We start from the raw sequence: 22,155 nt of genomic DNA, 5'->3' as shown, positions 1-22,155 counted from the left end.
GAATATTCAAATCATCAATAACAAGATTGTCAACTATTGGTGGAGAGATAACCAGTAGAAGTAGTCAAAATAGGATCTGGAATCAGCATAAGGGGCGATGATTGACTTGGTGGCACACAAGATGTCTGCTCTTTCTGACGCCGTGAATAAGTCTTATGATCAACCTTGTCCAAACGGCCACCAATATCAGGCTCACCATCAATAGCACTCTGAGGCTCCCCCTCACCACAAATAACAGCTCGTTGACTAGGAAGGAAAAAGGACAACTCATGCTAATATGACAGCATCTCATCTATAATCTTGTCAGTAATACTCTCCTCCTAAAGAGATGATGGAGGAGAAGAAAAAAAGGACTCAAACTCACGGAATGTGACAACCATACCAACATACACTGTACAAGTGTGAGGATCATCACATTTGTAACCCTTTTGAGTTGTACAATATCCAAGAAAGGCACAATGCACAGCCTTAAGATCAAGCTTCCCACAAGAATGAGAGTGCAAATGAACAAGCGACACTCAAAAACTTGAGGAGGAAGGGAAGAAGTAGATAAGCCACAGGAAGAAGTTCAAGAGGAATGTGGAACTGGAGGACACTAAAAGGCATACGGTTGATAAGACACACAGCCGTAAGAACGTCATATCTCCAAAGTCTTAGGAACATTCATGGTAAACAGGAGAGAACGAGCAACTTCAAAGAGATGACTATTCTTGCGTTTGGCAACTCCAACTCCATTCTGCTGAGCGCCAACACATCTAGTTTGGTAAAGAATGTCACCCTTCAAGATATGCCCGAAAATCACCATCGACATACTCAGTCCCATTATCACTCCGAAGAATTTTGATAGTAGTATTAAAGAAAATGGTCACCATTTTCTGAAAAAGGCGAAAACAAGAAAAGACCTCGCTTTTAGTTCGAAGTATGTAAACCCAAGTAACACAGGAATAACAATTAATAAAAGTAACAAACTACCGATACCTAGAAGAAGACACCACAAGGAAAGGCCCTCACCTATGAAGTACGGGTACTCCAAAAATAATGCCGTATGAGTACCGGGTGCGGGTACGCGTACCGGTACGGCGGTACGCGTATCGGGTACGGCAAAAGAGGGTCCGGTACGTTTGGTTCATTCAGGTACGGCGTGGGTATGCCATGGGTACGCCAAGGGCAATTTTTTTTTTTTTTTTTTTTTCCTGCCCTTGCAGATCAGTAATTTTGATGTTTCTCTGCTGTCCTGTCTGTTTGTATGAATTGTATAAGCATATCAACAAATGATTTTGATGTTTTTAAAAAGCAATTTTAACCAAAAAAAATAAGAAGGCCTATAAAGGGTAGTTCTGTGTATGACTATGCATTATGCTTTTGCTTCAGATCCTCTTAGAATTTCTTTATAAAATCTTTAATCATAACAAACTTTTAAAGTTTATGCACAAAACATTAAAAATTGATACTGTATGGCCCCGTTTGTTTCCAGAGATGGAATGGAGGGGATTGATAGTGAGGGGATTAATAGTGAGGGGATTGTTAGTGAGGGTCGTTTGTTTTCAGAGATAGAATGGAGGGGATTGATAGTGAGGGGATTAATAATGAGGGGATTGTTAGTGAGGGGATTGATAGTGAGGGGATTAGTAGTGAGGGGATTGATAGTGAGGGGATTAGTAGTGAGGAATTGTTAAATTATTTTTATATAAAATAATAAAACAAATAAAAAAATATAAAAAATTAAAAATTATATTTTAAAAAAAATTTCCAATATATAAAAAATAAAAAAAATAAAAAAATTTCTAATCCCCTCACTATTTTTCTAATACCATCTCTACCTCCTCACTATGAATCCCTCCCCAAGGGTATTAGTAATACCAAGGTAATAGTAATACCCTCCCTATCTCTCAAAACAAACAAGGTATTAGTAATACCAAAGTATTAGTTAGTCCCAAGGTATTAATAGTCCCAAGGCTATCTCTCAAAACAAACACCCCATATACTAATCCCAAGGTACTAGTAATCCTAATCCCCTTGCTATAACCCAAAACAAACGGGGCCTATTAGTTGATTAGTAGAGGTTGGGAATGATACAATTTTATGTATTATACAAATTGCAATTGACAACTTGCCCCACTTGAATTTTTTTTTTTCCTTTGCTGTTGACAATTAACTTTAACTCTTTCTTTGGTCTCCTGTTATTTCTTTGGTCTCACCCTATAAAAATAGCAAATTGATGAGCAAAAAGAAAGATTTTAAAAATAAATTATGATCACAAATTCACAGTGCATAACATGTCAAAGTGAGAGATTTCACAAATATTATTTTTAACGCTTAATGGTTTTAAATTATAGGAAAATGAGTATTATTTTTTTTTAGTTTTGATATTTAATTTTAATTTGTAGGTTAGATCCTTTAACCATAATAATATTTAAAAAAAAAAAATATCGGCGTACAGCAGCCGTACCCGTATCGTACTTTTTTTGAGTTTTGCCGAATCGGCGTACCCACACTCATACCTGTACGGTACTCGTACCTGCACCCGTGCTTCCTTGGCCCTCACACATCAACATGAACAAACATAAAAGGAAAAACACTTCTTTTATTTATTGAAGGATAACAAGAATGTTTATGCTTAGCAAGTTTACAAGCATCACAAACAAAATTATTCCTAGGATACTCTTGAACTAATGAAGGAAAAAGCCTTTCTAAAATACTAAAAGAAAGATGACCTAAACGACGATGCAACTGATGAAGGAGATAAAGAGAGGAGCCAGTAGTGCATTGAAGAGCCTGGTGGAGGACAACGATAATATAAGAGGGACGGCATCCAAAAAGTACAGTCCACCATGCACTGTACCACTGCCAATCGTTTTCCTTATAGACATAATGAGTAGGGAAAACTGTCAGAGCAATTGGAGAAGTAGTGAGGCTATTAACAGAAAGGAAGTTAGTTGAAAAATTAGGAACATGAAGCATAGAAGAAAGAGAAAGTAAAGTGGAGCAATGAATTGAATCCTTGCTGAATATAGAGGATAAAATGCCATCAGCCACTCTAACCTTATCCCAGCTAGAACAAGGAACACAAGAATGGAAAAGACTAGAGGCACCTGTCATGTGGTCGGTAGCACTGGAATCAATAATCCTAGAAGTTGACGAGGATGTACTAAGGGCACTAGCAGAAATACTTATGTGTGCAAAATTGAAAGACGTAGAAGTGGAAGTGGAAGTGGAAGGAACTGTGGTAGGTGGGGAATCAAGCTGAGCCATCAAATGTCTGAGAATGTGTAACTCATCTTAGGAAAGAGTACTGGTCATACAAGTACTAGTAGCAATCTCAAACACATGTTCTTGGGGACGAGCAGTACTACCACGGCCACAGCACCAAGTGGGACGACCACTCAGTTTCCAACAGTGCTCTCGATCATGTCTATCTTTCCCATAATATTCACACTTCCAATCGATCTCAATTAACTAGTGTACCCTCACTACTAAACTGAGCTGGACTAGGCCTAGTGTCCCAAGTGGTAGGAGCAACTACCAAAGCAGAATGATCTTGAAAATAGGAATGGACCATAGCACTATGCCGACTCTCCTCTTGCTGGATGAGCATAAGCTTTGTGTAAGGCGGGAAAAGGTGAACGATCCAACACCTGAACGTGAATGTGGTCATACTCCAAATTAATGCTAGCAAGAAAGTCATATACACACTCCTTCACGGTTTGCTAAAACAAAGTGGCATCCTTTGAACACAGCCTAGAAACTATGGTAATAATATAGATCCTGTCACAAACTACTCGACTTAGCATAGTATATCACGAATGATCTATCCTCCTGATCCATCCCCCGAAGCTTCTTCCTTAACTCATACCCTGTGCTCTCGATCATCCTTTGAGCAGTATCCAATAAGAGGAAGCTTTGACTAATGGTAGGCTGCATAGAGTTAATCAACTAAGTCATATCCAAAGCATTCTCAGAAATCCATTGAGTACGCAAAGGGTCACCATCAGCCAGTTTTGGAGACACTTTTTGAATCTAAACACAACATTGTGATGGATTTTTTCATAGTAACTGTCAGATATATAGATGAAGAAGAAGAAAAGAGAAATAATATTTTATTAATATGTAGAATTGTGTTTTACAATGAGATGAAGTAGCCTATTTATAAGACAAAGTAGATCAGGGCTTATGTCATGGATTACATCATAAAATAGGGTTGATGTCATGGATGTCATTAGAATAGGGCTGATGTCATGGTGTGTCATGGATGACATAGACACTAACACTTAACACTTCCCCTTAAATTGGTACAAATATATCTCTCATGTTGAACTTGCAACAAATTGGATGAAAGACCTTACTACTGCGACCTTTGGTAAACACATCAACCAATTGATCTTCCGACTTCACAAAAGGCATACACATCAAACCTTTATTCAATTTCTCCTTAATAAAATGTCGGTCAACCTCAATATTCTTGGTTCTATCATGTTGAATAGGATTGTCATCAATATTGATGGTAGCTTTGTTGTCACAGTACAGAGTCATAGGATCACCACAAACAATTCCTAAATCACTCAACAAAGACTGAAGCCACATGAGTTCACAAGTACCATGCGCCATAGCTTGGTATTTTGCCTCTGCACTAGACCGGGACATCACTATCTGCTTCTTAATATGACAAGTTACTAAATTAACCCCTACAAAAGCGCAGTAACCAGATGTAGGCCTCCTGTCATCTACAGAACTTGCCCAATTTGCATCAGTAAATGCCTCCAACCTTAAGTGTCCATGATTAGGAGACAAAATCCCTTTTCCTGGGGCATATTTAAGATACCTCAAAATGCGATATACAACCTCCAAATGTGTTGAGGATCATGCATTAACTGCCTTACTATCCCAACTGCATAGGCAATATATGGACGAGTGTGAGATAGGTATATAAGCCGTCCAACAAGTTTTTGGCCCTGTTTGGTAGAGCTGTGGGAAAAATGCTTATAGCTTATGCCTTAACAGCTTATAGCTTATAACTATAAACATAAGCTGATTTCTGACTTACAAAAAGCTATAAGCTGCATTGTTAAGCTAAACCAAACACATCAAAATAACTTAAATTAAGCTGAAAGCTGAAATAAGCAACTTTTAAACTGCACCAAACAGGCACTTTGGTACCTTTCCTTCTCCATCGAGTTACCAACACCACTGCAAGATGATAGTTAACCTCAATAGGTGAATCAATTGGTTTATAGCCTAACATGCCTATTTCTTCAAGAAGATCTAGAATGTACTTCCTTTGAAAAAGAAAGATGCCTTTTTCAAATCTGGCAACTTCAATTTCAAGAAACTACCTCAACGGGCCGAGATCTTTGATCTCAAACTCCTTGGCCAACTGCATCTTCAGATGTGTCACATCCTCTTCATCATTCCCTGTCACAACTATATCATCCACATATACAATAAGCACAGTTATCTTATTTTCATTGCGTTTAACAAATATGGTATGATCTGCATTGCTTTGCTTATACCTAAACCTCAACCCGAGGAGACTGTTTCAAACCATATAACGCTTTCTTCAACTTGTAGACTTTCTCAAATGTAGACTGAGAGGAGAATCCTGGTGGCACATCCATATAAACCTCTTACTCTAAATCCCCATGAAGAAAGGCATTCCTTACATCTAGTTGTTGCAAAGGCCACCCTAGGTTAGCTGCACATGAAAGGATTGCTCGAATGGAATTCATCTTTGCTACAGGAGCAAAGGTTTCTTGATAATCCATTTTATATGTCTAAATATATCCTTTGGCTATTAGTCTTGCTTTGTATCGTTCGATTGTTCCATCTGCCTTTTGATTAATGGTGAACACCCATATACATCCCACTGATTTTTTTTTTCCCCCACTTAGAAGAGAGACTAACTCCCAGGTATTATTCTTACTTAGGGCTTGCATCTCTTCTATCATAGCTCCTTTCCACCTAGGATCATTAACAGCTTCTTTCCAATTCTGTGGGATACACGCAAAAGATAGAGACGAAACCAAAGCACGATATATAAGAGAATGAATCATAGGACACAAATTTAGAAATAGGGTGTTGCGTACAAATCCTAACCCCCTTTCTAAGAGCACTAGGAAGACTCAAATAATCAATAACAGGATTGTCAACCATTGATGAAGAAATAGAATGAGATACATTACCTGTATAATCAGTGGAAATAGGATTTGGAACCGGCATGAGGGATGATGACTGACTTGGTGGCGCAAGGGATGGCTGCTCTTTCTGGTGTCGTGAATAAGTCTTAAAATCAACCTTGTCCAAACGGCCCCCAATGTCAAGCTACCAAAACCACTCTCAGGCTCCCCCTTACAAAAAATAACAGCCCATTGACTAGGAGTGAAAAAAGATAGCTCATGCTGATATGACATCTTCTCATCCGCAATCTCATCCATAACGCTTTACCCTAGAGGAGATGGCAGAGAAGAAGTAAAAAAAGACTTAGATTCACGGAAGGTGACATCCATACTGACATACACTTTTCGAGTGTGAGGATCATAGCATTTGTAACCCTTCCAAGTATTAGAATAGCCAAGAAAGGCACAATGCATAGCTTTAGGATCAAGCTTTGCACGAGTACGAGGTTGCAAATGAACAAAACAAACACACCCAAAAACCCGAGGAGGAAGGGAAGACATGGGATAAGCCACAGGAAGAAGTGCAAGAGGAATTTTGAATTTGAGGACACTGGAAGGTATATGGTTGATGAGATAAGCAGCAGTAAGAACAACACCACCCCAAAAAGACTTAGAACTTTTATGGTAAACAAAAGGGAGCGAGCAACTTCAAGAAGATGGCCATTCTTGCGTTCAACAACTCCATTCTGCTTAGGACTGCCAACACAAATAGTTTGATAAAGAATGCCATGCTCCTCAAGGTATGCTTGGAAAGCTCCATCAACATACTCAGTCCCATTATTACGTCGAAGGATTTTAATGGTAGCATTAAAGAGATTGTGTACCATTTTATGAAAAATGCAAAAACTAGAGAAAAAAGCTCACTTTTAGTTCGAAAACGATAGACCCAAGTCACACAGGAATAACAATCAATGAAAGTGACAAACCAACGATATCCAGAAGTAGACACTACGCGGGAAGGCCCCACATATCAGTATGAACATGCATAAAAGGAAAGGTATTTCTTTTATTAACTTTAGGATAACAAGTACATTCATACTTAACAAGTTCACAAGCATCACAAACAAAGGTGTTCCTAGAACAATCTCGAACTAATGAAGCAAAAAGTCTTCTAAAATACTAAAGGATGGATGACCTAAACGAGACTGTCATTGATGAAGGAGGGGAAGAGGAGAACCAATAGTGCACTGAAGAGCCTGAGTGTTGGACAACGGTAATGGAGGAGAAACAACATCCAAAAAGTACAATCCACCATATGCATTACCACTATCAATCGTTTTCCCCGCAGCCAGTTCTTGAAAGACACAATGAGTAGGAAAAAATGTCACTAAGTAGTTTAGGGTAGCAGTAAGGCTACTAACAGAAGTAAGTTTGTAGAAAAATTAGGAACATGAAGCACAAAGGAAAGAAAAAATAAAGATGAGCAATGAACTGAACCCTTGCTGGAGACAGAAGATAAAGTGCCATAAGCCACTCTAACCTTATCTCACTCAGAATAAGGAGAATAAGTAGAGGAAAGACTAGAGGCACTTGTCATGTGGTCGGTAGTACCAGAATCAATAATCCAAGAAGGTGACGAGGATGTACTAAGAGCGCTAGCAGGGGTACCTGTGTGGGCAAAATTGGAAGAAGCAGAAGTTGAAGGAACTGTGGTAGATGGAGAATCAAGTCAAGCCATCAAATGCCTGAGAGTGTATAACTCATCCTAGGAAAGAGTACTGGGCTCACAGGAAGTACTAGTTGCAATCTCAGACACATGCTTATGGATGAGCTATACTACCTCGGTTACGACCCTGAGTAGGGCGACCATTCAATTTCCAACAATGCTCACGATCATGTCGGTCTTTCCCATAATAAGCACACTTCAAACGATCGTTGTCACCTATGTTACCCTTAATACCAAACGGAACTGAACTAGGCTTAAGATCATGAGTGGTAGGAGCCACAACCAAAGCAGATTGATCCTGAATAGAGGGATGGATCATAGCACTACGCCGACTTTCTTCTTGCTGAATAAGAGCATAAGCCTTGCGTAAGGTGGGGAAAGGAGAGCAACCCAATACTTGAACACGAATTTTATCATACTCCAAATTAAGGCCAGCAAAGAAGTCATACACACGCTCCTTTTTCACAGTTTGCTGAAATAAAGTTGCATCCTTGGAACAAACAGCCTAGAAACTCTGATAATAATCTTGCTCCTGCCACAAGTTACTTAATTTAGCATCGTACACCACGATTGAGCGATCCTTCTGATCCAAGCCTCGAAGTTTCTTCCTTAACTCATATGTTTGTGTGTCATTACCCTGCTGAGAATACATTTGGGAAGCAGCAGTCCAAATCTTATAAGCAGTATCCAAGGGAAGAAAAGACCTACTGATTGTAGGTTGCATAGAGTTAATTAGCCAAGTCAACTAAAGAATTCTCAGACACCCATTGAGTATGCAAAGGATCATCATAGGCAGGCTGAGGAAGATCACTGGTAATATAACCAGTAAATCGGCGAGCAGCAATAGCAAGACTACAAGAGCAGGGCCAAATCAGGTAGTTGGTGCCATCAAGTTTCATAGGACTGATTTGAAGAGATGGACTATCGTTAAGAGTCACAACATGATGTTGCCCATAGTCCTCATTGATCGAAGGATCCTTATTCTCACCCTCAGCCATTGAAAATTAAAACCACACAACAGGGACAATCCAAACAAACAAAAGCAAGTCTAAAAACACGAACTCAAGACCAGTATGTTACTCGTAGAGCCCAAAAAACAAAGCTAGACCCAAGCAAACATTGTTGGGACAACACCTATATGAGCCGAATCAGTCATTCAAGGAGAGAAGTCCCACAAAAACTGCAAAACACAGACAACAAAGGCCAACGATGCACTAGTCAGCTTCCAAGGACTAGGAAGGAAGAGAAAAAACCAGCCGAAAGCCTTCTCATCAATGATTTCCAGAAAAACCATCAATTTTTCCAAAAGATAAGGAAAAATAGAAAACCAATCAAATAATGAGTAAAAATTAAAATAGGCCCTAGTCGAACATGCTGAATATATATATATATATATATATATGTTTTACAAAATTTGATTTTTTTAAAAAAAAAGAAAAAAAAAGAAAAGAAACAAGGACAAGGACAAGAAATCTTCGAGGAAGAAGATATGGCTCTAATACCATGTCAGATATATAAATGAAGAGAGAAGATTTTATTGATATGTAGAATTGTGTTTACAATGAGATGAAGTAGCTTATTTATAAGCTAAAGTAGATCAGGATTTATGTCATGGATTACATAATAAAATAGGGATGATGCCATGGATGACATTATAGAATAGGGTTGATGTCATGGTGTGTCATAGATAACATAGACACCAACACTTAATCGTTAATAGTAACAATGTTGTGCATTATTTTTAATGTAACTTGTGCGCTCTAAATATATTTTGAAACATTTATAAAATGAATATATCATGTGTATTTCAATATTTGACGATTGTTCTGCATTCTTTAGCATGCAATTGTTATGTGAATGATGTATTGGTGTTAAGTCATAGAATATACCCTGTTTTTAATTTTAGTTAGTGTTATGTTGTTTTTTGTTTTGTTTTGTTTTGTTTTGGGTTTTTTTTTTTTTTTTTTTTTTTTTTCTCTTTACTTTTGGATAAACTATTCATATATTTGATATATAATAAATTATAAAAAAACATAAATTTTTTACGTCTCCGATATATATCATGTCTTGCATTTTTTGAAAATCGTGTCAGCTTGTCCATGCTGTGTCCATGTCGTGCCACATGTCCATGTGTGTGCTACTTAGGTGCGCATTAGAGGTTCGTATTTAGGCAAATAAGCTTGGTGTTGTATTCTAAAATTTATATTAATGTTATAGATTTGATAAGGTATTTAAATAGAGAAGAAGGTTATGGGAGTAGAATTAAGCTGTACTGTTGGTGTATAGATTACACAGGCATATTAGAAACTCAGCAGTAATATCTAGCCTTGAATTGAGTCCAAGTAAGAATTAAGTGTTTTAAGTTCAATACTTTTATTCTATGAAGCACATGTACGGTATTGGTATGGGTATTGGAACAATACGGGTCTGTCAATTTGGTAAAATTTAAAAAAAGGTAGGATACAAGTACTATGGCTTGGTACATTCGTAAAAGGATATTTATTTTTAATTTGGAGTAATGCAAAAATTAGTTAAATAGTTTAGTTGGTTAAGATCCAACCTACGATTCACATTTAATGTCAGAAGTAAGGTATAAATCAAAATTACATGTCATTATATTAAATAAATTATAAACTAAAGCTTAATTTTAAAATCATGCTGAGCATAAGAAAGAAAAATTCTAATGAAATTAACTTCACCTCTGTATAGAAGAAAATATTGTCAGGTTGAGACATGGGCTTGGGTATAGGTACCTCTAGGGTACAATAAAAATTAAGAGAAAAGAAAAATTGGGTACGTATTTCGTGTACCCGACACGTATGCAAAGTACTTGTACCCGGTAAGTACCTCGTACCGGTACAACATTTTTGTTGAAGTACCCATTCTTCATAGCTTTTATTCTTTATATGTTCAACATGTTGATATCTCTTTTGAGTGTTTCAAATATTAATAATAATGTATATATTGCAAATGTTTATTTGGTAGTGTTATGAAGTGGCAGTTGCATACGCGTATGGGTTATGTCAAACCAAAATGTAATGTTATTATTTCTATCATTGTCCAGGTGATGGTGACAGAAACATGATTCTTGGTCATGCATTTTTTGTCACTCCTTCAGATTCTGTTGCAATTATTGCAGCCAATGCTCAAGAAGATATTCCATACTTTCGGAGTGGCCCTAAAGTAGGAAGTTTGCTACCTTTTTTTCCCCCTGACTTTTTTTCTGCCCCTATAACACAGAAAGGACTATCATCCTTCCAATTTTGTAGGGTTTAGCTCGATCAATGCCAACAAGTGGTGCTCTTGATCGTGTTGCTCAGAAGTTAAATCTTCCTTTTTTTGAGGTTTAGCACTTTCTGAACTCATTTATTATGATGAGTTAGATTAGTAATTTACTTACAATAGGATGCCTTATATTTATAGGTTCTGACAAAGTACGTTCCTAAAAATGAGCATTTTGGTTTCAGGTCCCTACCGGTTGGAAATTCTTTGGGAATCTTATGGATGCTGGAAATTTGTCAATTTGTGGTGAAGAAAGTTTTGGAACAGGCTCTGACCACATTCGTGAGAAGGATGGGATATGGTATATATTTATGTCTGATAGGAATTTTATTTTTTCTTCAGTGTTAGCAAACTGCTTCTGGTCCAACATTGGTTTTTATTTTTTGGTGTCTGCGCGTTTCGATTTGAAACTGGGATTAACACTATGACATCGTTCAAATGTCAATTTGAAACTGGGATTAATATGATTCTAGCTCAGAAGGGAACCTCACCTCCAAGGCTAACATATATATATATATATATATTTTTTTTGGGGGGGGGGGGGGGGGGGCGTGGCGTTTGGCTCTTGCAACTTAAATTCTTAGATTTACTTTTGGTTGGGCAGCAGGCGGTATAAAACTCTTCAAACCAACTATTTATTTTCTTCATTCTATAACGTATGTCTAGATCGTCTCTCGTAAATTTTCATGATCCTTGTGGAATGATTCAACATTTCCAATTGACAGGGCTGTGTTGGCTTGGCTTTCAATAATTGCATATCGAAACAAGGACAAAAAACCTGGGGAGAAATTGGTGTCCGTCTCTGATGTTGTAAAGGAGCACTGGGCCTCTTATGGAAGAAACTTCTTTTCCAGATATGATTATGAAGTAAGCTTTAGTCTATGATGTATTTTGAATTGTTTTGCAGTATTCTGAAACTTTGTTATTTATTTGAAACTTGAAAGTCTAAACTGGAATTTTTGCATTGCCTGTACCATATTCTGACACTATTCAGGAATGTGAATCTGAAGGAGCGAACAAAATGATAGATTATCTTAGAGATTTGGTTTCTAAGAGCAAGCCAGGTGATAAGTATGGTAAGTTTGAAGTCAGTTTTTGTGAATCTATCTCAACCTTTCATTTTATATATTTAAAAGTTAATGAGGGAGTTTGTTGCAGGATGTTATGTCCTTCAATTTGCAGATGACTTCGCATATACTGATCCTGTAAGTTGAAGCACCTCACATGATTATCATCCTTTTTAAGTAGTTGTTTCCTTTAGCAAGATGAAGCCTCAAGACACTTCTCTCTGGATTGCTCTGACTCAGATCTTACACATTCACACAGGTAGACGGAAGTGTGGCATCGAAGCAAGGTGTTCGGTTTGTTTTCAGTGATGGATCAAGGATAATATTTCGTTTATCGGTATGCATAAATTGATTAATTTGTCTTTTGTTTTCCATGCTGTCCTTTTTGTTTTTTACTTTTTACACTGAACTACTACTACTACTGCTACTACTTTTTATATATTGTTATTATCATTTTTTTATTTTGAACATGATGTAACCACTGTGGTAGAAATAATGAAGTTTTGAATTTGCAGGGAACTGGTTCAGCTGGTGCTACTGTTAGAATGTACATTGAACAGTTTGAGCCTGATGTCTCTAAACACGACATGGATGCCCAAACTGCGCTAAAACCATTAATAGGTTGGTTCATTTGTCATTTTGATAAGCTTGCTTATGTTATTATATTTAATGTTTACTTGGTCATTGTGTTAGATCTGGCACTGTCTCTATCAAAGCTGAAGGACTTCACTGGAAGGGAGAAGCCTACAGTTATCACATAAATTTGAGTGTCTGATGTTAATCTCACACAATGAGGCTTCATTAGTAATAATGTGAAAGCAGGTTGGGCATCCCATCTTTTCTCCTGCATGTTTCTCATATTTATATGATGGGACTTAAGGCTTGGTTTGGTTTGGTTTGGTTTGGTTTCTTATGTTTATATATTTTTTCGTTTGGTGTAGATTGCATAATATGCAGTCGCTCACAGGATGATAGGTCACACCATGTAAAATATATGTAATCTATATTTGGAAAATAAAATTTTCATGTCTTCATAATAATTTTGATGCTATTTCTCTTGTTGTGTAGTATTTGAATGGTGATTTACCTTCTGCTTCACCTCTTGGTATCTCTAATTCTGACATAAAATACTAAGCCAAAGCCAATTGTCATTAAATCCCTATATTCTGCACTGAAGCTCTTGACCAGTTGTGCAGTGCATGTTTTGTGGTTATACAGTTGTTGGGTCTTTTTTTTTTTTTTAATATTTTGGTTCAGCAGTCTCTGGTTCAATTGACACTGTTCACTGACTGGACACTAGCTGCCTAGAAATTTGCTATTTTATTTAGGCATCACAGAGAAATATATCTTGGAAGCTGACCTGCTGCACTGGCTGATTTGTCTTAGAACTGTGGGTTCTCATCGTTGATCTCCATCTTCCAAATAGGCTTTCATTGCCTCATCTAAAATGTTTTTCACCGCCCATGTATCTTAAAGCTATCTGTTTACAGTTGCTAACCCTCCTCTTAGGGAAGCTTTTGCTAGATTATTTTCTCTACTCTTTACTTTCAAGGAAACAAGCAAGATCAAGGGTAGTGATTTCATTGCTTCTCCCTTTTCTCCTCAAATAAAATTGAAGTTTCACCAGACTAAATAATTGGAATTAATAAATGGTGTCTTGAATCCTAACTTTGATGTTCAGTATACATTTAAGATCATAGAGAGCATGTAAGTTGTTTATAGATTTAGGAATGGGAGTTTACATCATCAGAGTTCATGATGTTGGCAGAGCTTGATGATTGTATCTCAGCATGCCTTGGATTTGTACCCGGTTTGTGCCTATTTTCTTTTTAAAGCTTTCGTTCAGTTTTAGAACTTACTTCCAAAATATAATTGCTCAAACCCTGGAAGCTAGACACACTAGAATTGAGATGGTTGTCACTGGTATGTATCCTAGAATACAATTCATCATCATGCTTCTTGTTCTGATCCCTCCATGATATTGCATGTAGGACATATCTCACCTGTGTATGCTGGAGCCTGATGACAATTTCCTAATGGTTAAGGGTCACCTCACCTGTTCGCTTTTGGCTAATCATATCTCCATGATCAATATTGTCCAATGGTGAGTCCCGACCACCATATGTGGGAAGCCTAGTGTACAACTAGGACAAGAAGGGCCACCATCTTCACTTTGGAAAAGTTTGTCCAATAGTACCTCTTTCTTTTCGCCCCTTGTGAAGGCTAACAATAAAGCCTTTGTCCCAACACCCCCCCCAAGTGACATATTGGCGCAGCATGCACTTAAATGCAAGATTAGTAGTTGGCAGACTGTATATTTGTCCTTCAAGCTTCCAACTATTAATATCACTCACCTCTCTAGGACTTGGAAAGTTTTACTTTTCCATGACATGACATTGTCTATTTTTATCAGACTACATTCCTTTTTTTTTTTTTCACAACAGGACATCTAGAGACACACGTGAAAGTTAGGAATCAAGAAAAAGTGCACAGTTTTGTACACTTTCTGTAATTTTTTTATTTTTTTATTTTTTTTTGAAAATGTTTCTACTCTGCTCATGCTACTGCTACCGCCACCGCCTTTGCAAGGATGGTGGTATCTGTAGTAGGGTTATATATATATATATATATATATATATTTTGTGTGTCTGTAGCAAAGCTGCCAGAGACGCTTGTGAAGATTTAGGATTGTTTTGGAAACTAACTATTTTAGTTGGCTTTTTGGATTTTGGCAAAAAAATGTACAGAAAAGTAGGGAGAATAGTTAACTTTTTGGTAGTAACTTTTTGGCTATTTTAGTAGGTTGCCAAACTTGCCTTTAGTAAAGTGTTGGCTTTTTGGGAGAAAAAAACCAAGGCCTAACTATTAGGGTTTTGTGTATGTTCCTCTTGAAAGCTTCATGATCTCCATTTTTTGAGCAATTTGTTATTTAACGTTTTGATGATTCAAGGTATAGTCATGAATATGATTTGCTTATAAATGAGAAAGCTTGTGATAAAATTCTTTGCATATGTGAAAAGGACTTGCTTGTGGAAGGTTAACTTGATTTGATGGGTATGGAGGCATTCTTGACATTGGCCAGACATTGGGAAGGTTGTGAGAATTTTGATTTGCACAATTCTTGATAGTTAGATTGCTGTTGAGTATTATGTTGAAGCGTTTTGTTTTCTTTTGGTTCATCATGTGGCTCCTGGAGTTGGCCATCTAGTCTGTATTATCCAACTGAAAGAGCCCCCAATATATTTTTAATGCAATTAACTTCAATTTTTATCGAGGAAATAAAAAATAATATAAAAATAGAAAGGAAGCCAGCTTGCTTGCATGTGGAGAGGAGAACAGACAAGGATTACTAGTATACCCCAAGCCCACAGTTTATATTTTAAATGTATGGGCCCAAAATGCATATCAAGCTCTCACAAATTTGTTTGTTGTGTTTTTTTGGCCCTTGTATTGGAGGTGTGCATGGAGATTATTTTTTTCCCAAGCCATAAGAAGGAATAGGGAAAGGGGAAGCTGCATCATGCAATAGTGAGACTCGAATCCAAGCATCATGCTTGGTAAGAGTTTGCCTCATCCACCATTAGTAACATGTATATCAATGTAAAAATGATGGTTTTGCTGCCATTAGATGACATACTGCTCACTAGTTGCCAAATTGGTCTAATGCCATTAGACCCTACATGTTTTAATAGTTGTACAAGGAGCTAGATTTGTAAATATATATACAAGTGAAGCATTTGGAATTAAGTACAAGAGAAGTGATACCCAATGTAGAAGGGTCAGTTGCTTAAGTTTTTAGGACGAAAATATTAAGCATATTTCATAGAGTTGTCAATATATATATATATATATCCCTGAAAATGACATTATTAAGCCAATCAAGATCCAACAAGTTTCAAATAATGGTATTTTGCCAGCAAAGAGAACATATATTGGCTCCACTGTTTTGCTCAGAAAACATAAAGAAGATTATTGTAGGGTTTATATTTTCCCTGAAAAGGAAAAGAACATGATGTTGAGGTATTTCTTTACCAGAAGACCATCAAACTTTAGAAACCATTTTGGCATCATAGTTCAAACCAAAGGCGCTTTCACCCTCCAAAAAAATCCAAAACCAAAATCAATTGAGATTGTCTTTGCTCCCCATCTCTTAACAAGATCAAAATCACATTACCAGACCCACCACCCAACAAATAATGGTAGAGACAGGAGAGAAAGTAAGCAATCTTTTAGTGGATAAAGAAAGGATGGAACTACTGTGTTTGTCATAAATGTGACACACTACACTACTCAGCTTTTTATTAAACTTTAGTTGTAATAGTCTTATAGATCCAACCTTGTTGGGTCTATCTATCAGCTTCATGGGATTTGTTCCTGGAGAGAACTCATTTGCCCCACCTTTTGTCTGCATGACATTGTGACCACTCCACCATCATGCTAGTTGCCTCTGCTGTTGAACTTTCATGTTCCCTCACCTCTTCCCTCTTCCCTCTTCCCTCTTCCCCCACCTATGCTTGTCTTTTGTTGACTATTTTGGTATGTTGGAAATTATTTTTTCAGATGATCATCTATGAAAGTAGTAGTAGTGGTGGACATGCCTTGAGAAACTGCCATTTGAATATATATATATATATATATGCATTATTTTCGAATTATGTGTGTGTTAATTAATTTGCTAGTACAATTTTTAACATTCTGAATTTTTGTTGGATAGTGTTTAGTAGTGATGAACGACTGTATTTCTTGAAAATATTGTTAATCTACACGTTAGAGATGCTAATATATGTACATATGAATATGTACTCATTTGTAGAGCAAGAAATATATAGGTTAAACAGAACTCGGATACTTTGTTAAGGAATTGTGAAATAAGATATTGATAGACCGGTTGTGGTACTGTAATCTTTTTGTATGTAGTTGTCATCTGGGTAAGTTTTTCTACCCAGGAGAAAAAAGTGCTGGAAAATAGCTGGTTGTAGCATCAATGGAGTCTAAGCGAAAACAATATTTAGCAATGAAAGTAAGAACAGTTTTTGATAATGTTAAGAAATAGAAAAAAGGTTGAGATCTCCCTTTTTTTGAGCTAACTTTTTGCTTTTTGTTTTGTTTTTGTTTTGTTTTGTTTTGTTTTTTTTTTCCTCCTATCATTCACTGACATGTGTCTGTGGGAGTTGTGGAGGTCAGGGAAAAAGGGGGTCTCTATCATTTTTTGTAAGAAATAAAACCCAAAATTGTAAAAAAATAAATAGAGAGAAACGAAATTTTGAGGACAATTAAATAAAAGTAAAAATAAAACCGGACCTTGTAGAAGAAGAAACAATTAGGTAAATTGGTTAGTTAATTTTTATGAGAACTTTTAGATCATCTATGGTCAATATTTCTTGTAAGGTTAGACAAACCTCAAATCACTAAAACACTATATATAGTATATATATCAGAGGCAAACCAAGTGAAAGTGAAAGTGAAAGTGAAAGTACGATAAAAATTAATGTCTCATAAGAAATTTTTGGCTACAACTTGTTAACAAATTTGTCTTGTTTGGAAATTACATATTTTAGTCAAAAAAATTGAAAGGTCATAAGTTGTGGCACCGCTTTCTCTATTTTTTTTTTTTTTTGTATATCTTTTTGTAAAAAATTAAAAACTTATTAAAATAATTTATTTTCAAACAATGCTGTGTTGTTTGCTCCATCCTTTCTAATATGCCAGTTGAATTTTCTGAAAAAAAAAAAAAAAAAACATTATCATGTATGAAACCAAAATTGTTGTCTATCTAGGATTGGCTTCTCTAAAATGTATGAAAATTGTTGAAAGTCAAGGAAACGAGAGTATAAGACATTAAGTCCAATAGATATTTTATTTTTTGGTAAGAGCTTCACCATTTGTGAAATAATTTAGTGAGAAGTTATTTTATTTGTTTTGAAAGACATTTTATTCCAATTTTATTCCGTAATTTATCTGTTGACTTTTTTTGATTGAAATTTATTTTCTTTATGTTCAAATCTGTTGAATATCTATTCAAAATTTTTTATTTATTTTATTTTTTATTTTATTTATTTATTTTTTTAAGAAGGTGAAGATATGACCTATATACATAAGAAGATGGAAGAAGGCAAAAGAGAGCGAGGAGGGTGGATCCCAGTACTGAAGCAGAGAGGAAGATCAACGAACCAAGGAGTAAGGATTGATGGAAGAAGATTAGGTCTCTTCACTCTGTTTGTGGATAATATACCTGAAGCAATGAATCCAAGAGGTTTGCATGAGCTATTCACTAAGTTTGGAGTGGTTAGGGATGTATTCATTCCTTAGAAGAGAAGGAGATCATCAAATACCAGATTTGGCTTTGTGCGTTTTGATTGTCATGTTGCAGCCAATGTAACAACACAAAAAGCAAATAGGCTATGGGTAGATGATAGAAAACTAACCGTAAAAAATGCAGAGTATGGGAAGGACAATGGAGAAAACAAATGGTTGAAGCCTGCAATGAGGAGGACGATTGAAGGGAAAAATGTAATAGTAAACTCTATGATGAAAAGTTGAAACCAAGGCATTGATAAAAGATCGTTTGCAGAGTTTCTAAAGGGAGGGAACTTAGTCGACAGACATAAGATTACTATCAATGTGGAGGAGATAGGCAATGAATGGCTGTATGAAAGCATCATTCTAAGGCTCAAACCAATATTCTCTGTTCTGACAATCAAAGAAGAGTTCAAATGAAAAGAATTGACTGGTGTGTTAGTAAGAGAGGGTGGAGGTCATGATGTTGTGATCACTTTCAAGTCAAAGGAGGATATGAGAAGCAATAGAAGCAAGCTTGTCACCTAGTTTTAAGAATGGTGTGAGTACATAAAGGAATGGTCAACAGATCTGTACCTTGAGCACGAGAGGTTTGTTTGCTTGAGTTGCTATGGAATGCCACTCAATGTTTAGAATACAGATACCTTCAGAAAGATTGGAAGATTATGGGGGGAGGTGATTTATTTTGATGGAGATACATGTGAGGCAGCATCTTTTCGATGTAGAAAGATAAAGATTGCCACAAGAGTTATGGAGCTGATAAATACCAATGTAAATCTGGATTGCAAAGGAAGAGTGTATCCTATAAGAGTTTGTGTGGAGCAGATTGTGAATGAGGTAAAAGCAACTTGCATATGCAACAGATTAGAAGGTGTTGACGAGTTTGTCAGCTCTAATGTCAATGGTGAGGTGCAACCCATGGATGTTCCCAGAGTAGAGGAATATGAAGCTGACCTGGCAAATGTGGTGGATGATGAAGTGGAAGTTAACATTGAGCTGGCTGAAGGGGATTTGCTAACTAGGAAGGAGGAAGGAGGTGAGGTGAAAGCAGCTGGTAGCTTGATGGAGATCTCAATAATTGAGGAGTCTGAAGATTGCATTGGGAAATTAGCTGTGGTTGACAAAAGCAAGAATGCAGAGAGTCTTAGGAAAGCAATTGAGGCTGACACACGTGAGGTAGAGACAATGATGAAGGAAAAAGAAGGCTTGCAGCAGGGGTGTAATGATGAGACTCTAAAAGTAGATGGTCAGACCCATATACCAGGTTTTGTGAGAAGCTTGAGTGGGTCTTCGAGGGCCAGATAGGTATCAATTTGGAAGTTCTCTTGGGCCATAAGCATAGTAGTAATCAGATCAATGGGCCAAGTACAATCCAATATTCTGGACCTGATGTTTGCCAGGCCAATGAGTGGGATGAGCATGGGCTTATTGTGCTGGACTCTAAATCTGGTGAAGGTGATACTCTTAGTGTATCCATTAGTGAATCTATTTCTAATAAGATGAAGTCTTGAAATAATAAAGGGAAAAGGAAAGTGGATGCTAGAAATTTCATGCTAGTTGGTGGATTTTCTGGGTTTGCTAGAAAAGTAGGGCAGAGGGGGGCTGGATCTTGTAAAAATAACCACAAAGGGGTTGCCGTTAGATCTGCAGCTGCTGCTGTGTTGAAGTCTGCCTCAGGTAAATCTAATCTTAGTTGCTGCAAAGGAAAACTTCATGAGGCTCAACTCATACTTCTTCTGGGTAACAGTTTGGGGGATTGACTTCTTGGGACACGATGAGGAAGTACTTAAAAAAATTGTTCAGATGGAGGAGCTGGATGAAGAAAGAATTGGAGTTGGGGCTGATGGGGCAGCTTAATTAGTTCCCATTGGGTGGGTTTGAAGAGCATTAGACTGCTTGTTATGACGTGGTTAAGCTGGAATATCAGAGGCTTTGGTAGGCCTGAGAAGATGAGAAAAATTAGGAAGCTCTTGTTAGACAGGAAAATTGAGTTGGCTCTATTTCAAGAAACAAAAAAAGCAAGCCTTTCAAGTGTGGATGTTAAAAGTGTGTGGCCTAGAGATAAAATGGAGTACATGGCTGTTGATGCTGAGGGTCGGGCAGGGGGGTTGCTTTGCATTTGGGATCCTAAGGTGTTTCAGCTCTCAAATTATTGTAGTAATAGAAGCTTCATTTTGCTCACATGTACTGTTTTCAACTCTTTTGAATGTGTTGTTATCAATGTGTATGCTCCTAATGATACTGTGAGGAGAGGGAGATTATGGGAAAGCATAGGAAATTTGAAAGCAGCTTTCCCTACACCTTGGTGTGTAAGTGGTGATTTTAATGAAATTAGAAGTTTGGATGATAGGGTGGGTTGTTCAAGAAGGGATAGGGGTATGAAAGACTTCAATGATTTCATAGATAGATGTGAGTTGACTGAGATACAAATGATGGGTAGGAAATTCACTTGGTGCACTGCAATGGATGGAAACAAATGGAGTAAAATTGATAGATTCCTGCTTAGTCCTAAGTGGTTAGAAAGATTCAAGCTCAAACTTTGGGGACCACCTAGACTTATCTCTGATCATTGCCCTTTAGTACTTTTGGAGGATGATAGGGATTGGGGATCCAAACCCTTTAAGTTCATAAATGCGTGGCTGCTACATCTTAATTTTGCATCCTTTTTGGTGAAAGTTTGGCAAGAGACACAAATAAATGGCAGAGCAGGTTTCATATTGCATAGGAAATTACATGCATTGAAGTTAGCATTGAAGACATGGAGTAAAAAGTGTTTGGTAATGCCTCAGAAAAAATTAAAAAGGCTGATAGTCAGCTGCATTCTTTGGATCTATTGGCTGAACATAGACCCCTGTTGGAAGCTGAGTTGAAGTTAAAAAGAGAGGTAAGAAGTGAAATGTGGAGGCTCAGCAGAATGTTGGAATGGGAATGGCTGCAAAAGTCAAGATTGGAGTGGGCCTTAAAAGGGGACAGGAACACAAGGTTTTTTCATGTGATGGCCAGCAGTAGCAGAATAGGAACACATTAAATTCTATTTTAGTTGAAGAGAGGGTGGTTGAGGAGCCAGAGAAAGTGAAGCAAGAAGTATGGGCTCATTTTAACAGACATTTTTCAGAGGAATGGAGGACCAAACCTGTTTTAATTGGTGACTTCAAGAGTGTCAGTTGTAGTGCTGGTTTCCTGTAGTTGGAAGCAGAATTCTCGGAGGAAGAGATATGGGCTGCAGTAAAAGAATTTAATGGGAACAAAGCGCCAGGTCCAGATGGCTTCAACTTCATGTGTTTTCAAAAGAATTGGAAGGTGTTTAAAGAAGAGGTGATGCTTTTCATGAAGGAGTTTTACAGTGTGGGTAGTTTGGCTTTGGGATGAATAGCTCTTTCATCACATTAATTCCTAAGAAGGTCAATGCTCTCAATCTAAATGAATATAGGCCAATAAGTTTGATTGGGTCAATGTACAAGCTGTTGTCTAAGGTTCTTGCAAGTAAACTAAAAGCAGTTTTGCCTAAAGTAATTAGTGAAACTCAATTAGCTTTTTTGGGTGGAAGGAATATCTTGGATGGGGTTTTGATTGCGAATGAAATTGTGGATGGGTAAAAGAAAGCCAAGAAGAAGGGACTATTGGTTAAACTTGATTTTGAGAAAGCTTATGACTCCATCAATTGGGGTTTTTG

At 37.1% G+C, this 22,155-nt stretch overlaps 2 protein-coding genes across 14 annotated transcripts in view; both read left to right on the top strand.

The window, feature by feature from the left end:
• Window positions 1–20,430, top strand: part of PGM (phosphoglucomutase) — a 52,068-nt gene extending 31,638 nt beyond the window's left edge. For 3 of the 13 annotated variants that reach the window (XM_028233599.2, XM_028233598.2, XM_082880810.1), the window contains 9 exons: window positions 10,901–11,019; window positions 11,106–11,180; window positions 11,304–11,419; window positions 11,844–11,985; window positions 12,113–12,194; window positions 12,277–12,323; window positions 12,445–12,522; window positions 12,701–12,806; window positions 12,879–13,236. In XM_028233599.2, coding sequence (XP_028089400.2) covers window positions 10,901–11,019; window positions 11,106–11,180; window positions 11,304–11,419; window positions 11,844–11,985; window positions 12,113–12,194; window positions 12,277–12,323; window positions 12,445–12,522; window positions 12,701–12,806; window positions 12,879–12,946 — 833 coding nt within the window. In that variant the 3' untranslated portion in view covers window positions 12,947–13,236. Of the gene's footprint in view, window positions 1–10,900; window positions 11,020–11,105; window positions 11,181–11,303; window positions 11,420–11,843; window positions 11,986–12,112; window positions 12,195–12,276; window positions 12,324–12,444; window positions 12,523–12,700; window positions 12,807–12,878; window positions 13,237–14,176; window positions 14,696–18,255 lie in introns of those variants that run through there. The other 10 variants (XR_014336741.1, XR_003638735.2, XR_014336747.1 and 7 more) reach the window with 8 other exon arrangements.
• Window positions 20,384–21,851, top strand: LOC145806284 (uncharacterized). The gene is made up of 2 exons (XM_082902812.1): window positions 20,384–21,259; window positions 21,669–21,851. Exons 1-2 carry the CDS (start codon window positions 20,384–20,386, stop codon window positions 21,849–21,851), a joined length of 1,059 nt encoding a protein of 352 aa, XP_082758938.1.
• Window positions 21,852–22,155: the final 304 nt, after the last annotated feature.

This window comes from Camellia sinensis, chromosome 1 (assembly GCF_055761805.1).
Source record: "Camellia sinensis isolate YWXY chromosome 1, ASM5576180v1, whole genome shotgun sequence".
Classification (NCBI taxonomy): Eukaryota; Viridiplantae; Streptophyta; class Magnoliopsida; order Ericales; family Theaceae; genus Camellia; species Camellia sinensis.
This window is presented reverse-complemented; position numbering and strand designations above follow the sequence as displayed.

Bases quoted from the DNA above. Each gene is read 5' to 3' on its own strand.
- LOC145806284 (XM_082902812.1), top strand. From the start codon at position 20,384: ATGACGTGGTTAAGCTGGAATATCAGAGGCTTTGGTAGGCCTGAGAAG. The intron at 21,260-21,668 runs GTAATGCCTCAG...GGTTTCCTGTAG, and splicing joins CATGGAGTAAAAAGTGTTTG to TTGGAAGCAGAATTCTCGGA.